Source organism: Tympanuchus pallidicinctus, unplaced genomic scaffold, assembly GCF_026119805.1.
Source record: "Tympanuchus pallidicinctus isolate F22 unplaced genomic scaffold, pur_lepc_1.0 scaffold22, whole genome shotgun sequence".
Classification (NCBI taxonomy): domain Eukaryota; kingdom Metazoa; phylum Chordata; class Aves; order Galliformes; family Phasianidae; genus Tympanuchus; species Tympanuchus pallidicinctus.
Genome location: NW_026294739.1, coordinates 2,273,588 through 2,291,495, shown reverse-complemented (window position 1 = coordinate 2,291,495; position 17,908 = coordinate 2,273,588). Strand labels below are relative to the sequence as shown.

Genomic DNA, 17,908 nt, shown 5'->3' with positions numbered 1-17,908 from the left:
TTGCTTTTTTGTTGTTGTTGTTGTTGTTGTTTTTTTAAGTGTCATCAGACACCTACTGCATTGAGATGCAGTTATCAGCTCCTCAATGAGTAGTCATTTAAAAAGGACATAGCTCACCTGTTTGGTAAAGCATGCGAGTCCTGCATCATCCAAGTCATCTTAATTTCTTTTAATTTACATCTGGTGACGCCTGTTTCATGCTCTATCTCCAGATTTGCTTCTCCTCAGTTGTTCTCAAGCTCTTCTGTAACTTTATCTGTGCATCCTCACGCTGTAACCTGGATGTATTTGTTTCACTCTTGTCTCTCTTCACTCTGCCTTGGCAGTGGAGCGGCATGGAGACCATTGTCAGTGCACAGCTGGAAGGTCACCGATCCATGAATCCCTGTCCTGTTTATGATGAGGTCTCGGGGAATCTGATCCTGTTCTTCATAGCTGTCCCAGGAAAGATCTCTGAGCACTACCAGCTCAGGACAAAGACCAACCTGGTACGTCTCTGCTATGTCACTAGCGTGGACCAAGGACACACATGGAGCCCTGTTCAGGATATCACAGAGAGCACCATCAGCACAGAGTACAAGAACTGGGCCACTTTTGCAGTGGGACCAGGTCATGGATTACAGCTGTCCAATGAGGCCCGGAGCCTTGTGATTCCTGCCTATGCCTTTCGTATCCTTGACCCTAAGCATCACCCTGTCTCTTATACCTTCTGCTTCATCAGCTCTGACCATGGGATGACGTGGGAGATGGGGAACTTTGTGGGAAAAGAGAGTGCAGGGGAATGCCAGGTAGCTGAGGTACACCGCTGTGGCATGAATGTGCTCTACTGCAATGCTAGGACCAACAAGGGAGTGAGAATCCAGGCTGTCAGCCACAACAACGGGGTGGATTTTGAGGAAGGCCAGCGGGTTGAAAAGCTTGTGGAGCCTCCCTCTGGATGTCATGGAAGTATTGTTGCCTTCCCTCCTCCCTCTGATGTCTGGTGCCAAGATAGCTGGTTGCTGTACACTCATCCTGCGGACCCAAAGGGCCGAAGAGATTTGGGAATTTACCTCAACAAAAGCCCTTTAAATCCAGCACACTGGACAAAGCCAAGCATCCTCTTCAAGGGCTTGTGTGCTTACTCAGATCTGCAGTACATGGGGATTGGGCCAGATGGCTCGCCCTTGTTCTCTTGCCTCTTTGAATATGGGATCCATAAACAATGTGAAGAGATAATCTTTGTAATGTTCACTTTGAAGCAAGCCTTCCCTTCTGAGTTCTGAGTCTCGAGCTTTTTCATTGGGATTCTTCTGAAAAACACTTTTGCTGATGCTCTTTTCACTATCAGCTCTCATCTTTCAGCAAAAGAGTTTTTGTATTCTTCCCGCGCTGCCGGCTGGGCATTGTCTTGTAGCATGCTTACATCACAAAGTCTATTAAACATACTAAAACTAAACATGTTTGGTCTTGTTTTCTATTGCCTGTTCCTCTTCTCGTCCTTCCCCCTTGGCTGCCATCTTAAAAATCACATGCTGAAGGCAAGTATGACCTTCATACGGGGGGTCTCACCTTAAGGCTTCCGGTAGGCTCGGATAGAGGTGCACATACTGATAGCTCAGGGACTGCATGGGGATGGAGGGCAGCTATTTGAGCTGAGCTGTATTTACAAGTGGTGGCAAAGTGCTGCAGAGGACACTGGGCATGCTGCCCTGCGTATGCTGTTACCTTCAGAAAACTGTTCTGACTCTTGCTGGGTGCACTCCTTTCAGTTGCAGTGCCTGCTGACAGCTCCATCCAGCCTTCTATTGGCAGGGCTGGCTGCCTTCTGCTTTCAGGGAGGCTGTGGAATGCCATCATCTTGAAATGTTCCCAGCCTGCTTCTGTACTGGATTTGGGGTTTGCTTGCTGAATTCCCAGGCCCCTTAGGGACTTCTTCATAACTTTGCCTTCTCCTTACTTCCTATGCTGTATGTTCTTGCTTATTTGCCCTTTTGCTTGTGCTGCAGTTGGTAACTACAGCTTCTCACGTGTACCAAAACCACAGCCTTGTGTGTTTCAGTGGTTCCCTTTGCACAGACAGTGAGAGTGGGGCCTATGCAGCACCCCCTGCCCCACGGGCAGTTGGCAGAAATGGCACTAACAGACCTGCAGGATCAGGACGGGTCTGCAGAGGGAGCTCCCAATTTATAGTCAGGAGGGGAAGTACTTGCTGGTCTTTCTAATGGAAGTGCTAAGCTTTGATCCATGCAGTAACTGCTGTTATCTCTGACAAACCAATGTCTTGCAAGCATGACTGTTATTATACAGACTGTTATTATAGAGTATTACCAGCAAGGGGACAGCGTGTGAAACAAATAACATTGCCTCGCTTCCAGAAAATGGCAGAGATGTAAATGTCAGAGGAGCATGGGAGTGCTTGTGCTGGAAGGCTTTCAAGAGTAGACAGATCTTCAGCAGTTTTTAGAAGGGAACAGCCCAAATTTTTAAGAGGGAGACTATTCTGAGGCTACACTGAGGTTTGGAAGGAGGCGACACGCTGTGAGCAGACAAGTGACCAGAGGTGAATAGCGCCGAAGGGCAGTGAGTGGAGCCAGGGCAGCTTTGCTCGTGCCTCTGGAAAAATTATTTTCAAACCAGCCTGAGCTTGTTTGCTGATTGCTGTGTTTTGTGTGTGTGCATGTGTGGAACAGCCCCAAGGAAAACATGTGTTTGCTCTACTGTTGCAGAAAAATACCTCCCTTTCACAGCGTTCTCATCTGCTTTGGGGAGCTCTAGCAGGTCTCGCAGAGTCCTTTGCACTGTCACTGCTTAGCTACGTGAGCCTCTGCTTTTCAGCATCCCCCTTTGCTGTTCATTACTTATAGTTTTCAGAGACGGAAAAAGAAGGTCTCCTGGTTCTTCTCATTCATCTGGGTTTGTTTCAGTGTACCTGGAAGCTGCAAGTATCGAAGGAGTGAAGAGATCTTGTGGCCTTGCCAAACATACCTACAATTTCTTGAGCCCTTCCCAAGCAGCAGGTCGGTAATGTGTCAGTTTGCAGAAGCAGCAAAGCACACAGTGGTTCAATGAACCAATACTTAATGACTCTTATTCATCTGGTTTTTAGATGTAGGCTGGAGTCTGAATACACTTTAGCGGCCAGGAGCCTGTTGGTGCCTAGTGATGGAATCCTGTAGTTAGACTTCAGCAAAGCTAACAGCTCTCCTATTAATTCAGCTTCCCGTGTCAGGCATACTAAGAAATCCTTTTGTTTCATGATGTGAAAATACCTTTCCTGGGCATTTTTCATGTGGTCAAGCACAGCAGTGCCATTATTGAAGAACTACACAGCCTGGATACAGGTAGGATTTTGGGGTGACCACTGTAAAACTTGAGTGCTGCTACAGACAATACTTATGCACTGGCTCTGGGCAGGCTGGGGAGTTTGCAGCCAGCTGATAGAACGCTGCCCAGCCATCTGTGGCAAACACTGGTCAGATAAAGTATTGATTGCAGCATCTGAAAGAAAGCTTGGAAAAATGTGCCAACATGAGAAAAAATAATGCTTGCTCCATCTGTAGACTGTGAGCAGTGTAATTTTTGATCAGCCATCATAATGTGTGTCAGTGCTTTGGCTGTGGTCTCATTCTCTAATGTGAGTTTAAGTGAAATACTGCTGCTGCAGTTATCATATAGCTGCTGTTGAGTCTGGGTTGAATTTGCCTGACAGCTGTATCCATTATTCCTTTGTTTTACAAGGGAAGCTCTTTATCCCAGCTGTGGGATGACAGTACAGCTATTTGAAGTGCACCCTATTCCTTGTGTAAACTTGCAGGCTACCCCTGTAGCATCACCATGTGCACTGTATTCCCTGGATGTGATCACTGCACTCACTGCACCGCAAACAGTTCCATTCTCCTTCTCTGCCCCCTTCATCCTCAGATCTGCTCACCAGCCTTCTCCAACACAGACGTGAGGAGAAAGAAGTACGTGCTGAACTGTCTCTTGACTCTGTGTGGAACAGACTGCTTTCCTTTGGGAGTAAGGTTGCTGATAGTTCGGGGTGTGCATGCCTGCATACTCTGACCACACAAGAATCATTCATTCTCCAGCACTCACATGTAAGCACTGTGAGATGGAAGTTAGATGCCGTTTCCTCTTCAGGCAGTGCTGCACTTGACCACTAGGGATCACAGAGCTCTTTGTGCTGGGGGATTAGGATGCACCTTTTGAGCAGCTGTCCTGTGCTTTCTTTAGAAATACACAACCTGCACACCTTACAGCCATAAGCGTTGTGTGCATTTGGATCCCATCCCCTTGTTGATGTCTCCAGTAAGTGAGTTGAGCGTGGTTGAGCAGGAATGTACACGTTTTAAAGAAATAGCTGCAGTGTCCTAAAAGCTGAAGTCAGTGAGGGATGGATGGGAATCCAGTTGATTAGTCCTTCAGCTGGTTGACCAGGACTTACGTTTCTCTGTTATCTTGTGTTAACTTACAGTAGATCGGAAGCTCTACAAGGGTAGAGTCCTTCCAGCAGTACTCATTCTGTACATCAGCTCTGCCCACCGTGTGCCATCATATGGATCCATTGCATGGAGAGCACTGTAAAGCCAAGCAACTGTTTGACATTCAGAGCCATTCTGCTTCCTGCTATGACAGTGCTCCCAAGAAGCTGCTGTGAGCACCAGACATCCCAAAGAGGCAGCATGGGTGAGGCTAACGGCACACTGTGGCCAGGCAGGACCATCAGAGGAGCTACACAACTTCTTTGCAATACACACATACTCTTCTCAGTAGGAAGAATAGGGTTTGCACCCACACTGCAGCTTGACAGCTATTGTCCATTCAGAGCTACTTCAATGCTAATTAGCTACTTCAGAGCTAATTCAATGTCAGACTTTATTTAGGCACTGTGGGAGTCTGTCTTGTAAAGCCTGTGTAGGTCTGAGTGAAGCTCCAGGGCAGGTCCTGCTGAGCTAATTTTGGTCTGCAGACAGTGCTTGCTCAGCGTGGACAGGAAGCCCTGCATATTGCAGTTCTGCCCATTTAGCAGGGTTGCGCAGTTCTGAATTTCCAGTGCACTCAGTTTAATCCTAGCAGCTGAGATCAAGCTGGATGCTGTAGAGTCAATGTCTGGAAAACTGAAAGTGCCAGGAAGGCAGATGGGGATGTACTGCTTCCACCTCCTGCTCAGTGCCCGCAGATACTGGTTTTGCTTTCTTCTGCCTGCTGTGTGAGAGGGCAGCCCTCCTGTATGCTGTGTGTGGTCCACAGCACTTCTGGCTCTGGGAGCTGAAGGCTGTGCAGGGCTGTGTGAGCTTTGCATGAGGACTCTCCTGACACACAGTCCCATTTGGCTGCTGCTGTGGATTACGGCTCAAATGTGGGTAAGCAGAAGCAGTGCCTTCAAAGGCAGAGTAGCTGGAGGAGAGGCAACCAAAGTTGCCATGTAGGCAGTGCTCCTGCAGCCACATTGTTGCCTGTTGCAAGCATGCCTTGTTGCTTTCCCTTGGAGGTGCAGCGCTGTGCACGCAGCACAGAGCCTAGGCAAGAGACAGATGTACAGACAAAGAAAAGGGAAGTGAAAGTCCCAGTTCTCCTCTCTGACGCAGGATGCCAAAAATTACTTTGCTCTGTCCCACCTTTGGCGATTTAGAGTTGGAAGGACTCTTTAAACCTATCTCACAGTGGCTGACAGGGAACTTTGGTCAATAGATCTCCAAACAAATCTTGCTTTGCTTTTGTGCACAGAGATAATTTGGAGATAATTTGTTATTGTTATCATTATTATTACTATTTGGATCTTTCAAGTCCCTTGCTGAACCCCTAGCTAGATGTGAGGAGCAGACAATGGTGGAATGAGGCAGTCGTTGCTAAGGATTCCAATGCACAGGTTGTTTGCAAGCCAGTCTGGGATTTATTTGTTCCCCATGGAGACCTGTCATGGGTAGGACTGATGGACAGGAAAAAAATGGAAACACAGAGGGTCTGGCAAGAGACCATAAATAGGAGGGTGAACCACCAACACCCGTGGGACTGAATTAGTGAGGGAGCAGGAGGGACCCCCATGTGGGGTTTTGGTGCAGAATACAGAGGCATGAAAGGAAAGGCAGGGAATGTGGGCTCACCAGTCGCTTCTGTTGCAGCATGGAGAGAGAGCAGGAGCTGCAGGAACGTGTCATGCTCACTCTCTGAGCTGTTTGAGTTGAGGAAGTTCTCCGCGGCTGAGTTTCCTTTCCCTCTCTGTACTACTGAAACAGGAAGCTGGTGAGCTGGAGCTGCCTGATCGTTACACACAGACACAGAGGCAGCTCTGGCAGCTCCTGTACTGGCATTCTGGTTTCCTCCAGCTGCAGCCATGGATCAGTGCTGGTACCACGGCAACATCACTCGCTCCAGAGCCGAAGACCTGCTCTCCAAAATAGGCAAGGATGGCAGCTTCCTTGTGCGGGCCAGTGAGTCCATTGCTTCGGCGTATGCACTCTGCGTGCTGTAAGTACACTTTGATCTTGGTGCTTCACGTGGGCACTTTTGTCCCTGCTCATGGAGGGGTTACTCCCCACGCCCTAACAGCCACTGTGCTCATAGAAAGCAAAGCGTGGCTGGTTTTCACCTGCTGGGCCACAGGGTAGGGTTGGGATCTGGCTGAACAAATGCAGGCTCTTCTGCTGCTGTACTTTTTGTGCTGCTCATGCCCCTGATCCAAAAGGACAGTCAAAGGGAACGTCGCTGCACTCCGAGATAAAAGAGCCTCTTGACTTCTTAGAGCCTGGTTGCCCCTTGGGTCATGTATTTACAGATAACAACACAAACGCCCAGCTCGGTACCTCTGAGAGACATTCTTGCTCTGGTTCAGTGTGTGTGTTTAACTCAGCACCCTGCATGGTGCTGTGTCCCATTCAGCAAATGGCGTGAATAAGTCCGTGGAGCAGAGCACGATGCACTCAGCACAGCAGTGAGTCTGCCTGCTCATGGGGTAAATGCTGTCATGTAGGAAATAGGGAGAGATGCATTGGCAGCCCTGCCACTGCATTTGGGTTGGGGCTGAGCACCAGAGAAAGGGTCACCTGCCCTGGGTTTGCAGGGCCAGAGGAGGCTGAAGGCAGCAAGCAAAGTCTGAGGACTGAACTCGGCATTACAGGGGATAAGGCAGTCACTCTCTGCTTTGGAGAGACCACAGGAGCCTCTGTAGACCCTGTTCTGCCTGTCAGATCCTTGTTGGATTAATGACAACTTATGTCCCCCCCTCTGCCCGTGAAGCTACAAGTAAGTTTCCCAGTACAGCTTCTTTCTGAAAGTGCATTTATTGCAGCAGTGGAGGCGGTGCTGCCGTTTATAACCGTGGTCTAAGTGCTTGTCTCTGAGGTCAGGCTTCTGGTGACACCACATGCTGCTGCCGAGGGCTGTCTCTGGCAGAAGGCATGGGGCTGGGCAGCTTCTCCGTGTACACAGGCGTTCTGACAAGGGCTGAGGGCACAAGTTGCCACCCAAGGAACATTTTACTGGAATAGACAGCGACTTCCATTGAGCATTTTTCGTACAAATGCTTTGCTTTGTAACTAGCACACACACACATACACAAAAGATGTCTTTACAAAGCGGTGGTGGAGACTGCAGAAAGGGAAGGTGCCGTAAAAATGTCTGCTAACGTGCATTTGCATAAGTTTTTCCATTGTAAATGTTTTTGCAGCCAACTTTGAAAGCCTTTGTGGCTTGAGAGACATGGGATCAGGAAATAGGAACAATATAATGACCAGGATTTTCTGAGCCGGGAGCCAAAGGTTATGTTTTTAAATCCATTCTGAGGTGGCCAACATGAATGGTTTGATTAAAGAAACAGCACCCAGCTTTGTCAGCCAAGGGCAGCCGGGTCTGTCAGCAGCAGCTCAGCATCCGAGAAACGGCCCGCAGACTGCTGTCAGCATAAGTAGCATCCTTTCAGCTGACTCTGGCCGGCAGTTAGTTTGTGGACAGAAAGGGTTAAAGGCAGTGAATAAGTCTTTCCCTCTGAATTTCATCCTGACAAAGCACACAGCTTTCCTGAAGCTGGAAAATTCCTCGGAGATGTGTGGGTTTCAGCTGTGTTATTGACTGGAAGGTGTTGGCAGTGCTTCGGTCACTCCTGTGTGAAGAATGGAGAGGCTGGAGACAAGGTGAGAGAAAGAGGTGGAACGGGAGGCTGTCACAAAAAGGGGATTATGTTGAAAGTCACTGTGCATGGGGAAGGAAAACAAAACCCTGTGAAATTTGACTGGAAAAAGAAGTGTCACGTTGTACAGACCTGTTAGCATCCAGCAAAATCATGATTGTTTTATTATAGACCGAAGTAGTGATTTTCTTGAAGAGCTGCTTTGGAAAAATAGGGCTTGTGTAGATGTGGACCAGTAAGGGAGGGGTATCTGCAGGGCATTTTCAGAACCCCTCCTGCCTCCTCTAAAACTGACAGCAGCAGTGCTGAGCTCAGCAGAGAGCAGGGAATGCTCCTCCCCCAGCTCTGCTGTCCTCCGCTCTCTCTGCTGGTCACGCTGCCCCTTAAAAGGCAAGAAGTGAGGGCACTTTCCTCCCCATTTTCTCTGAGCCCAGACTGTTAGTCTTGCCAACTGATGGAGAAGCAATGGGCTAACCCAGCTGAGGGGAAGGCAGGAGCAGCAGTGCTTCTAGAGAAGAGCTCACAGCCTTAGGTGCAGCTTTGGCTTCCTCCAGGAGGGCTGTTCCTTGGAGGTACCATTTCCAGCACCCTGAGGGGATGGCATCACTCATCGGATGCTTAGACAGACATTGTTGTGGTTGGGCTCCAACATGTTCCAATACATTTCCAGTATGCGCATCGTCACCCGTGTGTAAGGGTCAGTAGGAGAGGAAAGGGAAAGCACAAGCCTTGTCCCCTTTCTTCTGCTAGCTGGCTGATGGGGCAAGCATCAGAAAGTACGTGGGGACACATTTAAACTCAGGCAGGTGTTGTATTTACCCCACCCCGCACACAGACACACAGCCAGGCTGAACAGCAATAAGGCAATTCTGAACTCACACCCAGTTTCTAGGGAGGACCTGAAATGTGAGAGCAATTGGGACCACACAGCCTGGCAGTTGGGATGCTGAGGAGGCAAAGGCTGAGGGCTGAAAATGAAGTACACACCACAGCCTTCTCCATCCACATGCACTAAACTAAGGGGCTGCAAGGAGGGACCCGTGTTTGATCCTACAAAGTGCTCCTCCTTGATCCTATCATATCCAGCAGCTCTTGGCTTGCTTTTCTACTACTCCGGCTGCAATCTCTTGACAAGTGTTACACCAGCTGCCTCATAAGACCCTGTGTGATGGGAACTTTCATGGAGGGTCCTTCTCTGGCACAAGCACCATTAAGCTGGTTTGTTTATCAGTTCCATAATCTCCACTCACAAAGGTTTTCTCTCATCAGCTGCATGAGCAGTTCTGCTTAGCCCTTGTTTGCGTATCAGGAGGAGGAAATGGTGTAAGAGAACTGCATTGGCAGATAAAACCAAAACCTATAAGCTCCCTGGGGGCATACCCTCCTCTGGCTCTGTCTGCTCTGGGCTCAGTGAAATGAGCAGAGCTGTGGCAGTCCTAAGATGCTCAGGATTGTGCCCGTGGCTTCTTCCAGCTCCCTGGCACAGCAGCTCCTCAGCTGTGGATGAGCAGGTGCCTATGGGATGGTATTGCATTGCTTACTGAAGCTGGGTGGGCAGTTCTGTGTTCTTGGCCATTGATGCCGTTAGAAAGAGGTTTGTATGGATACATGAGCAAATCTTCCAAACACCCAAGAAAAGTCAGCTCTGATTTGTGAATAATTTCATCTCCAATTGCTTTTTGTGACTCCCTACCATCCTGGTGGTCTCTCTTTCTCTCTCCTGCCTGTATTGATTCTGAAAAGTGTATGTATGTTATTGTAGAAGAGGTGTGGTTGTTTCATTGATCTCCCTAGCTGGAGGGCTGACCTCAGCCTGCATTTCACAATGCTCCTGAGTGTAATGCAGTGGCTCTGATACAGGCAAGGAGGATCTGATAATGGATTCCACGTTTTCCTTTGAGAGGAAGAGGTTGAAACTAGCGTCCTTCATTGGCTTAAAGCCATATCGTGTGTTTTAACAGAACACTTTGCAGTTCGCTTGAAGGGTTTGAACAATCTGTTGTTCACTGGAGAAAAGGTAGAAGTCTATTTTTCAGCCAGCTTTCCCCTGTAACCCCCCTGGAGCTCAGCAGCTGCTGAGGAGCGTCATGCTTACCACATTACAGCTGAGGCTTTCCTTCCTTGCCTTTGGGCTCTTGCACGTTGATGTGACATTTCACTGGGCAAAAGCCTCTTCTATCCTCCCTTAAATAAAAATCTAATTGAATGTAACTGGGACAAAACAATAGTTACAGCTGATGTTACTTTGGAGGCTAGAGGGAAATGGAGAGAAATGTTTAAAACCCTTTTGCATGAAACTATCTGCGTGTCCAGGGACCTTGCAGTATCTCCTCTCATGGGGTAGGGTGTTATGGTGCAATTAATTCCCTCTGGGGGCAATCTAACAGCATCTCCTCTGATCTGTTCCAGGTTTCGGAACTGTGTTTATACCTACCGAATTCTGCCTGATAAAGAAAAGAGGCTGATTGTCCAGGTAAGCCACGCTGTGAATCATTCAGTCCCACAGAGATGCACTTAGTATTACTTGCTTGTGTGTTTTTTCACAATGGTTCTAACATTAGGACAGTAGGATATAGGGAGTGAAACTAGTGCCCCACGCCAGCACACTGCTGGTCCCCAGTCCAGTGGCACTGCCATGTTTTAGGTAACTGAAAACCTCAGTTTAGGGAATACCTTTTCCCCCGCAGCTGGCTTCTGGTCAGTACGTTGTGGGTCTTTTCATCCCAAAATCACCACACAGTTGACTTACGCACAGAAAATGCAAACTGAGTTGTAGCCTCAGGATACAGAAGGTACCAGGACTGAGGGCAGGAGTTTCACATCTTCATTTTATTCCTGTTCTGCTGTAGGATTGCAAGCAAGCCACTTTCCCTTCCTTATCACCTCTCAGGCCTTGTTTTCTCAGTCTAGACCATGAAACAGCGAGGGGTGGTGTGGTCTCTTACAGCCCTGAGAAGTGGGCATGGATTTTATCGGGAATGAAATGGAAATACCTGTGCTACCCATTTGCACCAGTCTGCCTTGTTATTCAGGACAGACCTACGATTGTTCAACAGTGCTGCAGCCGTGAGAAATCAGTGTTTCGTTTTGCTGTAGCAATGGGCAGCTCAAGTGCTGGTCAAGGTTTATGAATGAGCTGGAGGTGTGATTTCATTCTGCGGCGGCTGCAATTAATCGTATCCTCATTGTTTCTAGGAAGAGATTATTGGACTGCCAGTGAATTCAGCAATACTAGGTCTCTGCTGGAGCTTTCTGAGTGAAAACTTTTGAAATCCACTAGATTTTTTCAGGAAATGCAGTCTAGCAGAAATGCAATCAAACTGATTTATGTGATTCTCTTGACACTTGTGGTTTGATTGTGAGGGATTTCTCTTGTGTGTGATGCAGAGGTGTGGTGGTACCTTTGGCTTATCTGGGGCTCTAGGCTTAATATCAGGGTGGGCTAAATAAAGGGTACTGTTAACTCATGTTGGGAAGACACAACACAGGGGGCTGGCTGCTTCTGCAAGAGAAAGATTTGGGTTGTAATTGAGGCTTACAGATTTCATGTTGTTGGCTGCTTTTCTTGGTACGTTGTTGGGCCAGACAGCTTTGCTTACTTGTCTGTTATGTTCTGTAAGAGACAAAAACTGTTCTGTGCATATTAAAGGACTGTATTTTGGAAGAACGGTTCTCCGTGTAGGGATGTGAAAGCTGCTAAATAGGCAGAGTTTAACATTTTGCAAAAAGTCCATTAAAAGTGAAATCCCATCGAACCAGACCAAGTAGTATACAGACACAGCAATCACTAGATCCTTCTCTTTTCTGGGTTTAAAATAATCATAAAAAAGGCACAGGAGAGTTGCAGTACCTAAATCCTGTGCTCAGCCTGGCTCCAAACAGGGGCTCTGATTGTGCAGTGTGACCTTTTTTGCTTGCACAGTGCTCCTTCCTGAAGCTCCTTCCTGTCCAGATCCAGGTGGTGTCTGTCAGTCGTTTTTCATGCTGAGAGCAGGTTTAGGAGATGTGTAAAATCACAGCTACACGTGCAGCACTGGTGACATGACAGCTTCACATTTTTTGGGTACTGGTGAATAGATTTCAATGGTCTTTTCTTAGAGCCTGGTCTGGCACCGGTGGAATGATGCTCCATGCTATTGTTTGCATGGTTCACTTTTCAGTACAGGTGGCAGAAGGGGAGGTGCACATTTTTGCATTCAGAGGTGTGTGGTTTTGCATTCAAACTGATGAAAAAACATTTGCATACATCTCTCCAGCATTTTGTGACATGCAGTGTGAGCTGCCATTAACTTTCTGCACTGCAGCAGCCATACAGCAGTCAGCATGGCCAGGGCTGGAACACCTCTTGCCTGCCATATCTGTACCACAGTCTGACTGTAACCACATCTGTAGTGGTTACAGTCATTGAGCTTTTGTCCCCCCTCTTCTTTCCCTGGGGCTGTTGAGTTTCCTCCTTTCTTTACCTGAGACATCCAGATGTAGGAAACAGATCCACGGCTTGGATGAATCCAACCTGCATCCTGCCAATGAAAACTTACTCAGGGAAGAGGGGGAGGGAGGACAAAAATCCTTGCAACAGAGGATCTGTTACAGCGAATAGAGATCTTTGTCCCAGCCTGAGAACAATTAGTCATCAAGATCTATCTGCTAGCCTGCAGTGTCTCACCAGGCCACAAACAGGAAGGGAGCAGAAGCCATACAGTAGCACAGCAGCCTGGGGGCAGGGATGTCAGGGTAGCAACATGCTGCCTCTGTGATAGCATAGCTGCTCCCTGCCCATCTTTGGGAAGAACCTCTGGGGTGCTTTGTAGGAGCAGATAGGAATTTCCCTTGCTTATAGTTCATGCAGAATTGTTGGAAGTTTGGAAACTGGATGAGCCTATTCGTAACTGTGCAAAGAATGCAGGAGTAGCAAAGAAAACCTTGGAAATAACAAGTCCAAACTAACACCCAACTCGGTCACTCTAAGCCAGGCATCTGTGGTCAGCTCTTGCCATGTGGATTCACTGACAGTAAACCTTTCCTACACTTGTCACTTAGTGCCTCGTGTATCTATCGAGCTGATGTGCTAATGGGACGCTCATCACTTCTCAACCTGAATTCCTTGGCATCTTAGCATCTCCACCAGAGAGAGTGCTACTGTTTCCCTTTCTCTAACAGGGAATTAAGTCCTAATTTGTTAAGTAGGATCAGGCTATCAGAACTAATTTTAAACAGTGTCCTCTGCTGCCTTTCCTAGGTCCAGGAGATGTGTGTGTTTATCAGCATTCATCTCCTCTCTTTCAGTTCTGTGTTCAAAGCCGCTTGCAGTTAAATCTGAGTTTGTACCTCTGTAGTCACTGAGGAAGAAGCAGGTTTCTGTGTCTAGGTTTGTGCCCACATGTAACAGATGATAGCACTTGGTGGGCCAGGTCTGCAGGATCAGGCACTTACCTTGCAGTGCTTGGTGGGAAGGTTGGTGCGCAGATGTCCTGGTGGACAGATGGCAATGTTGCCACCAGAGATGCCTGGCTAAGGCAGGAGAGCAGCCTGCTTGCTCAATGAGCAGCTCTGGTCCCCTTCTTTTTTCTTTTCTTTTTGTTTTTTTTTTTTTTTGCCTGCTTCAGGGCTTGGCAGTTTCCATGGAATAATTTGATGTCAGAAGTCATGGCAAGCCGCCGTCTTCTCACACTGTGTGAGAGGCTGTGTGACAGTATGGAAAACACCCCTGTTTTGAAGGTCACTGCCTGTCTCTTTCTTTCCACTTCACCTTCACAGAGTGCAGTAGCTTCCCAGCTCCCTGGCAGTGGTCTGCTCACATCTCCCTGCACTCTGCTTTGTGCGTAGATGAGATGTTCATTGCTCTGGTGCCAGCTCAGCATTCTGTGCACATCTGTGCTGGAAATCACCGTTGCTGCAGAGGTTTCCTATGCTGTACTTAGACTTACTGCTTGCTGCAAAAGGAGGACCTGACCCTATTTGCTTGTAGTTTTTGCTGACTTCAGTGGGAATGATAGGTGCTCTGGCAGCACAGTTTTACACCTAGTGATCATTGAACTTTCTTTTTTCTTTCTTTCTTTTTTTTTTTTCCCCTCCTCTTTGCTGGTAATGTTCTCAGCTCTGCCAGAAGGCTGTGTGCAACAGGAAATGAGCAGTGCAGTGCAAGCAGTGCAGGGCAGCCCAGTGGGGGTGACTCACTGCACACAACTGACACTGAAGCTGTAGCTTACTGCTGTCCTTGCAGCGTGGGCTCCCAGAAAGCAGGAGGGCTGATAAAGGGTTTCCCTTCCAACCCACCTCTAGAAACACATTCTGGGGAAAATGTCCAGATTTCCAGTCTATTGGTGTACGGATTGGCTAAATATGTCAGAAAGACCAATGTCCTCTGCCTGAGACAGGCACAGGACGTGCAGTGAGAGGGCTGCTGGTCTCCATCACCGTCTGCAGGGCTGTCCTGGCCTCTGGGGGGAATTTATCCTGCTTTCAGTGTATGAGTCCTGCAGGGTGGAGCTCGGTGTAAAAGCTCCATCCGGCACACTAACCTGCTCTCTGTGAGCAGACATTCACACAGCTGCCCATCCTGCCAGCACAATCTGATAAGAGCACGAGCTGAGGTCAGTTCCTGGTGTCACTGCTGTTGTCACCAACGTCAGAAGCAGTTTGTGGCTGTTGTGGCACGTGCAGCACCTGCTCCCTTGCGGGCCTCTTGCAGAGAGGGGCAAAGCTTTTGGGGTTTTTGTCCCTTTCTTTGATACTGTACTGTAAATTGGTGTGCTGCTGTGACAGCTGAGGCCAAGAAAGGGTTTTCTGTGGTAGGGATTTTGTGGTTTGCTTTGGAGTTTGTTCATCTGTCTGTATCTGATCAAAACCCGTCTACTTGGAAACTGCACTTAAGCTGTTTTGAGTGGGAGATAAAGCATGATCCTTCGGGTGATGTGAACACCTTCACGACTCTGCAACCTCTTAGAGCTTCTGCTGCCAGCTGTGCATTGTACTTATTCTTTCCAGTGCTTGAGGGGAGCTTGTAAGCAGGATTATGACTGACTTTTTACACGGTCTGATAGTGATAGGATGGGGGATGGCTTTAAAGTAAAAGTCTAGAGATTTAGATTAGATTTGAGGAGGAAATTCTTTACTCAGAGGGCAGTGAGGCCCTGGCACTGGCTGCCAAGAGCAGTTTGGGTGCCCCATCCCTGGGGGTGCTCAGGGCCAGGCTGGATGGGCTCTGGGCAGCCTGAGCTGTTGGGGGGGCAATGACAAGAGTTGGGGCTGGGGGATCTTTGAGGTCCTTTCCAGCCCAACCATTCTGTGATTCTGTAGTTCTGTATTACATACAAAGCCTTACTTTCTACTGACTCAGACTGATGTCAAAGCCTTACAGGCTCCATGAGGACAGGGCAGGCAGAAGTCCGCCTTGCAGGTAGCATGGAGACATTAAGACATTCATGGTCTGCTTGCAGCTGAGAGGCACTGGGTGCTGTTGAATCCCTGCTGCATCATTTGAAAGGCAGGAGGTGTCCAAGCATCCCACCAGGGGCGTGCAGCTCTGCCTGAACAGCCACCAGGTGTGTGCTGGTGGGGAGGGTTGTGTGGCTGTGGGCTGCCAGCATGTGTGTGGCTGCATCCCAGGGGACCACAGCAGGACAGCTGCACCTGCACTGCTGCAAGGCAAGAGAAGGGAGAAGCAGCATTGCTCGAAGGATGGTAGGGTGTTTGGATGGAGTATTTCAGTAGGGAATGGTGAGATTCTGCAAGTACCATAATGGTACTTTAAGGAAAATTAATGCTGAAAATAGTTTACCTGAATTACTTGGGCAATATCATCCATTACACTGAAAACTTACTGCTTCTGTGGGACTCTGTTGGCACTGAAATGCTGAGCTGTAATTATGATGATCACTTTTCTTGCATAGAAACAAGGGACAAGTGGACAATCAGAGAATAATTAGGAGCAAGATCCCTTGAAACATAGGGGAAGTGGATTTCTACCACGCTCAAATACGTAATTTAATTATGTTAAGCTGTATTTTATTGATGAAAATGGTACAACTCCAGTTTGAGTATCTTCCAACGTTGATTTTAGATCAATCTGTAGAACTCTTTACACTCTTGAAACGCGGGACCGAAATTAATTGGCAGTCAGGGCTTAGCAGAATCTGTGTGCTTTGTCCCTGCAGTGTATCCAAATCTGTTTATACAAGGAAAATGTTCTTTCCGCTGTTGCATCTGAGGTAGGAATAAACATAATGCATTTTGCAGGCTTAAAAAAAAAAAAAACATAACCCAGAAAGAAGCAGATTTAATAAGAAAACTCGAGGCATTTCCTGAAACATGCTCATTCCTGCTGCCGAATCCCGCGGTATACAAAATTCTTCATACAAACAAACCATATCCAGCTTTTGTTGAGTTGGAATCCTTTCAGAACGTTTCCAGTTTCCTGAAAATATAGCTGCAAAATATTTTAAGATTGGGAAGGTAAAGATTAGATCTGTTACAGAGCAATCAGTTCAGCAGTTCTTGTTTAAGAAGAGCAATCGTTTCACCTTGTTTTCCTTTCGAAAGTCTTTGGCCACCCACGGCCACGCACCCAGCTGCTCTTTGCTGCCCCATGGGATCTTTCAGGTCCTGCTGTGAACACATGAGTGCACAAACACGAGTGCTTGAGTTTGCTGTTGGCACAAAAACGGGCCTGACACTTTGGCTGGGGGTTGGGCGCAACGGCCCATCTTCAATGTCACAGAAGCCTTCTCCAGCATCAAACCCTGTGTAGGAAGCTCTGCCCGCCCCTGTAGATATTCTCATTCCAAATCAACCAATTCTGCGAGCACGTTTGAAAGGAAGGGTGGTAATTGAGTGAGAACTACTAGAAGGTGCCCAACTTCTGTCTTCAGGTCATCACTTCTGACAGTTTTCCATCTTGGCTCTCCACTGAAATTAGTTCCCTTCTTCTGGTTCCATTCTTCTAAAGCTTTCGTTTTCCAGTATGCTGAAGTGATGCCCAATGAAGCTGGGATCAGAAAGCCTCCTGGACAAAGCACGGCCAAGCTGGCCATGAGCTGGCAGTGCTCTGTGTTGAGCCTGAACTACAATTTGCAGGTATCTCTGGGTCAAAGCTCATGTTCCAAACTTGGCAGGGATGCAGTGACCTGATGCAGTCAGTAGAAGTTGTGCTTTGTGACTGACTGCAATAGAAGCCATATATAGAGAAAGTGCTGGTTTTCACAAAGGCATTGCGTTACCTTTCCAGAAGTTCAGCTTCACTGAGTGCCACATCCCTGCATGTGCAAAAATAGAAAAACTGGGTTGTGTCCAATTCCAGGGAGCAGAGCTTAAAAAAAAATTCAGCTTCACATCCAGTTTTATCCCAGAGATACTGTTTAGGGGGAGCATAAACGGTGAAGATTTGAGGAATTCCTGTTTGCATTTGGTGGGTTTTGTTAAACGAGAGTGCTTCTTCAGGTTAGATTTGTACAATCACAGGATGATTGGGTTGGAAGGCTCCTTAAGGCTCACCCACTGCCAACCCCTGCCAAGGGCTGGGTGCCCCCACCCAAGTGCAGCACTCCTTACACTTGGCCTTGTTGAACCTCATTATGTTCACGTGGGTCCATTTCTCAAGCTTGCCACGTCCCTCTGCATGGCATCATTCTGTGGAACCCAACGTTCTGTTGTACCGGCTGCTTGGCTTGGTGTCACCTCCACACTTGCTGAGCAGTTTTGCTGCAGTGTTGTTCTGTGAAAGCATTAATGAGTTTGGTCTTGCTCATGCAATAGGTAAATGAAACAAGGGGTAATCCCTTGAAATAAAGAGCGAGTGGT

At 47.9% G+C, this 17,908-nt stretch overlaps 2 protein-coding genes across 11 annotated transcripts in view; both read left to right on the top strand.

The window, feature by feature from the left end:
• The window catches only part of NEU2 (neuraminidase 2), a 31,130-nt gene extending 29,692 nt beyond the window's left edge, over positions 1-1,438 (top strand). For all 9 annotated transcript variants that reach the window (XM_052687425.1, XM_052687422.1, XM_052687423.1 and 6 more), the window contains one exon: positions 327-1,438. In XM_052687425.1, the coding sequence (XP_052543385.1) occupies positions 327-1,265 (939 nt within the window). In that variant the 3' untranslated portion in view covers positions 1,266-1,438. The remainder of the gene's footprint in view (positions 1-326) is intronic.
• Positions 1,439-6,208: 4,770 nt separating this feature from the next.
• INPP5D (inositol polyphosphate-5-phosphatase D) overlaps positions 6,209-17,908 on the top strand; it is a 45,130-nt gene continuing 33,430 nt past the window's right edge. For both annotated transcript variants that reach the window (XM_052687387.1, XM_052687386.1), the window contains exons 1-2: positions 6,209-6,453; positions 10,520-10,583. In XM_052687387.1, the coding sequence (XP_052543347.1) occupies positions 6,320-6,453; positions 10,520-10,583 (198 nt within the window). In that variant the 5' untranslated portion in view covers positions 6,209-6,319. The remainder of the gene's footprint in view (positions 6,454-10,519; positions 10,584-17,908) is intronic.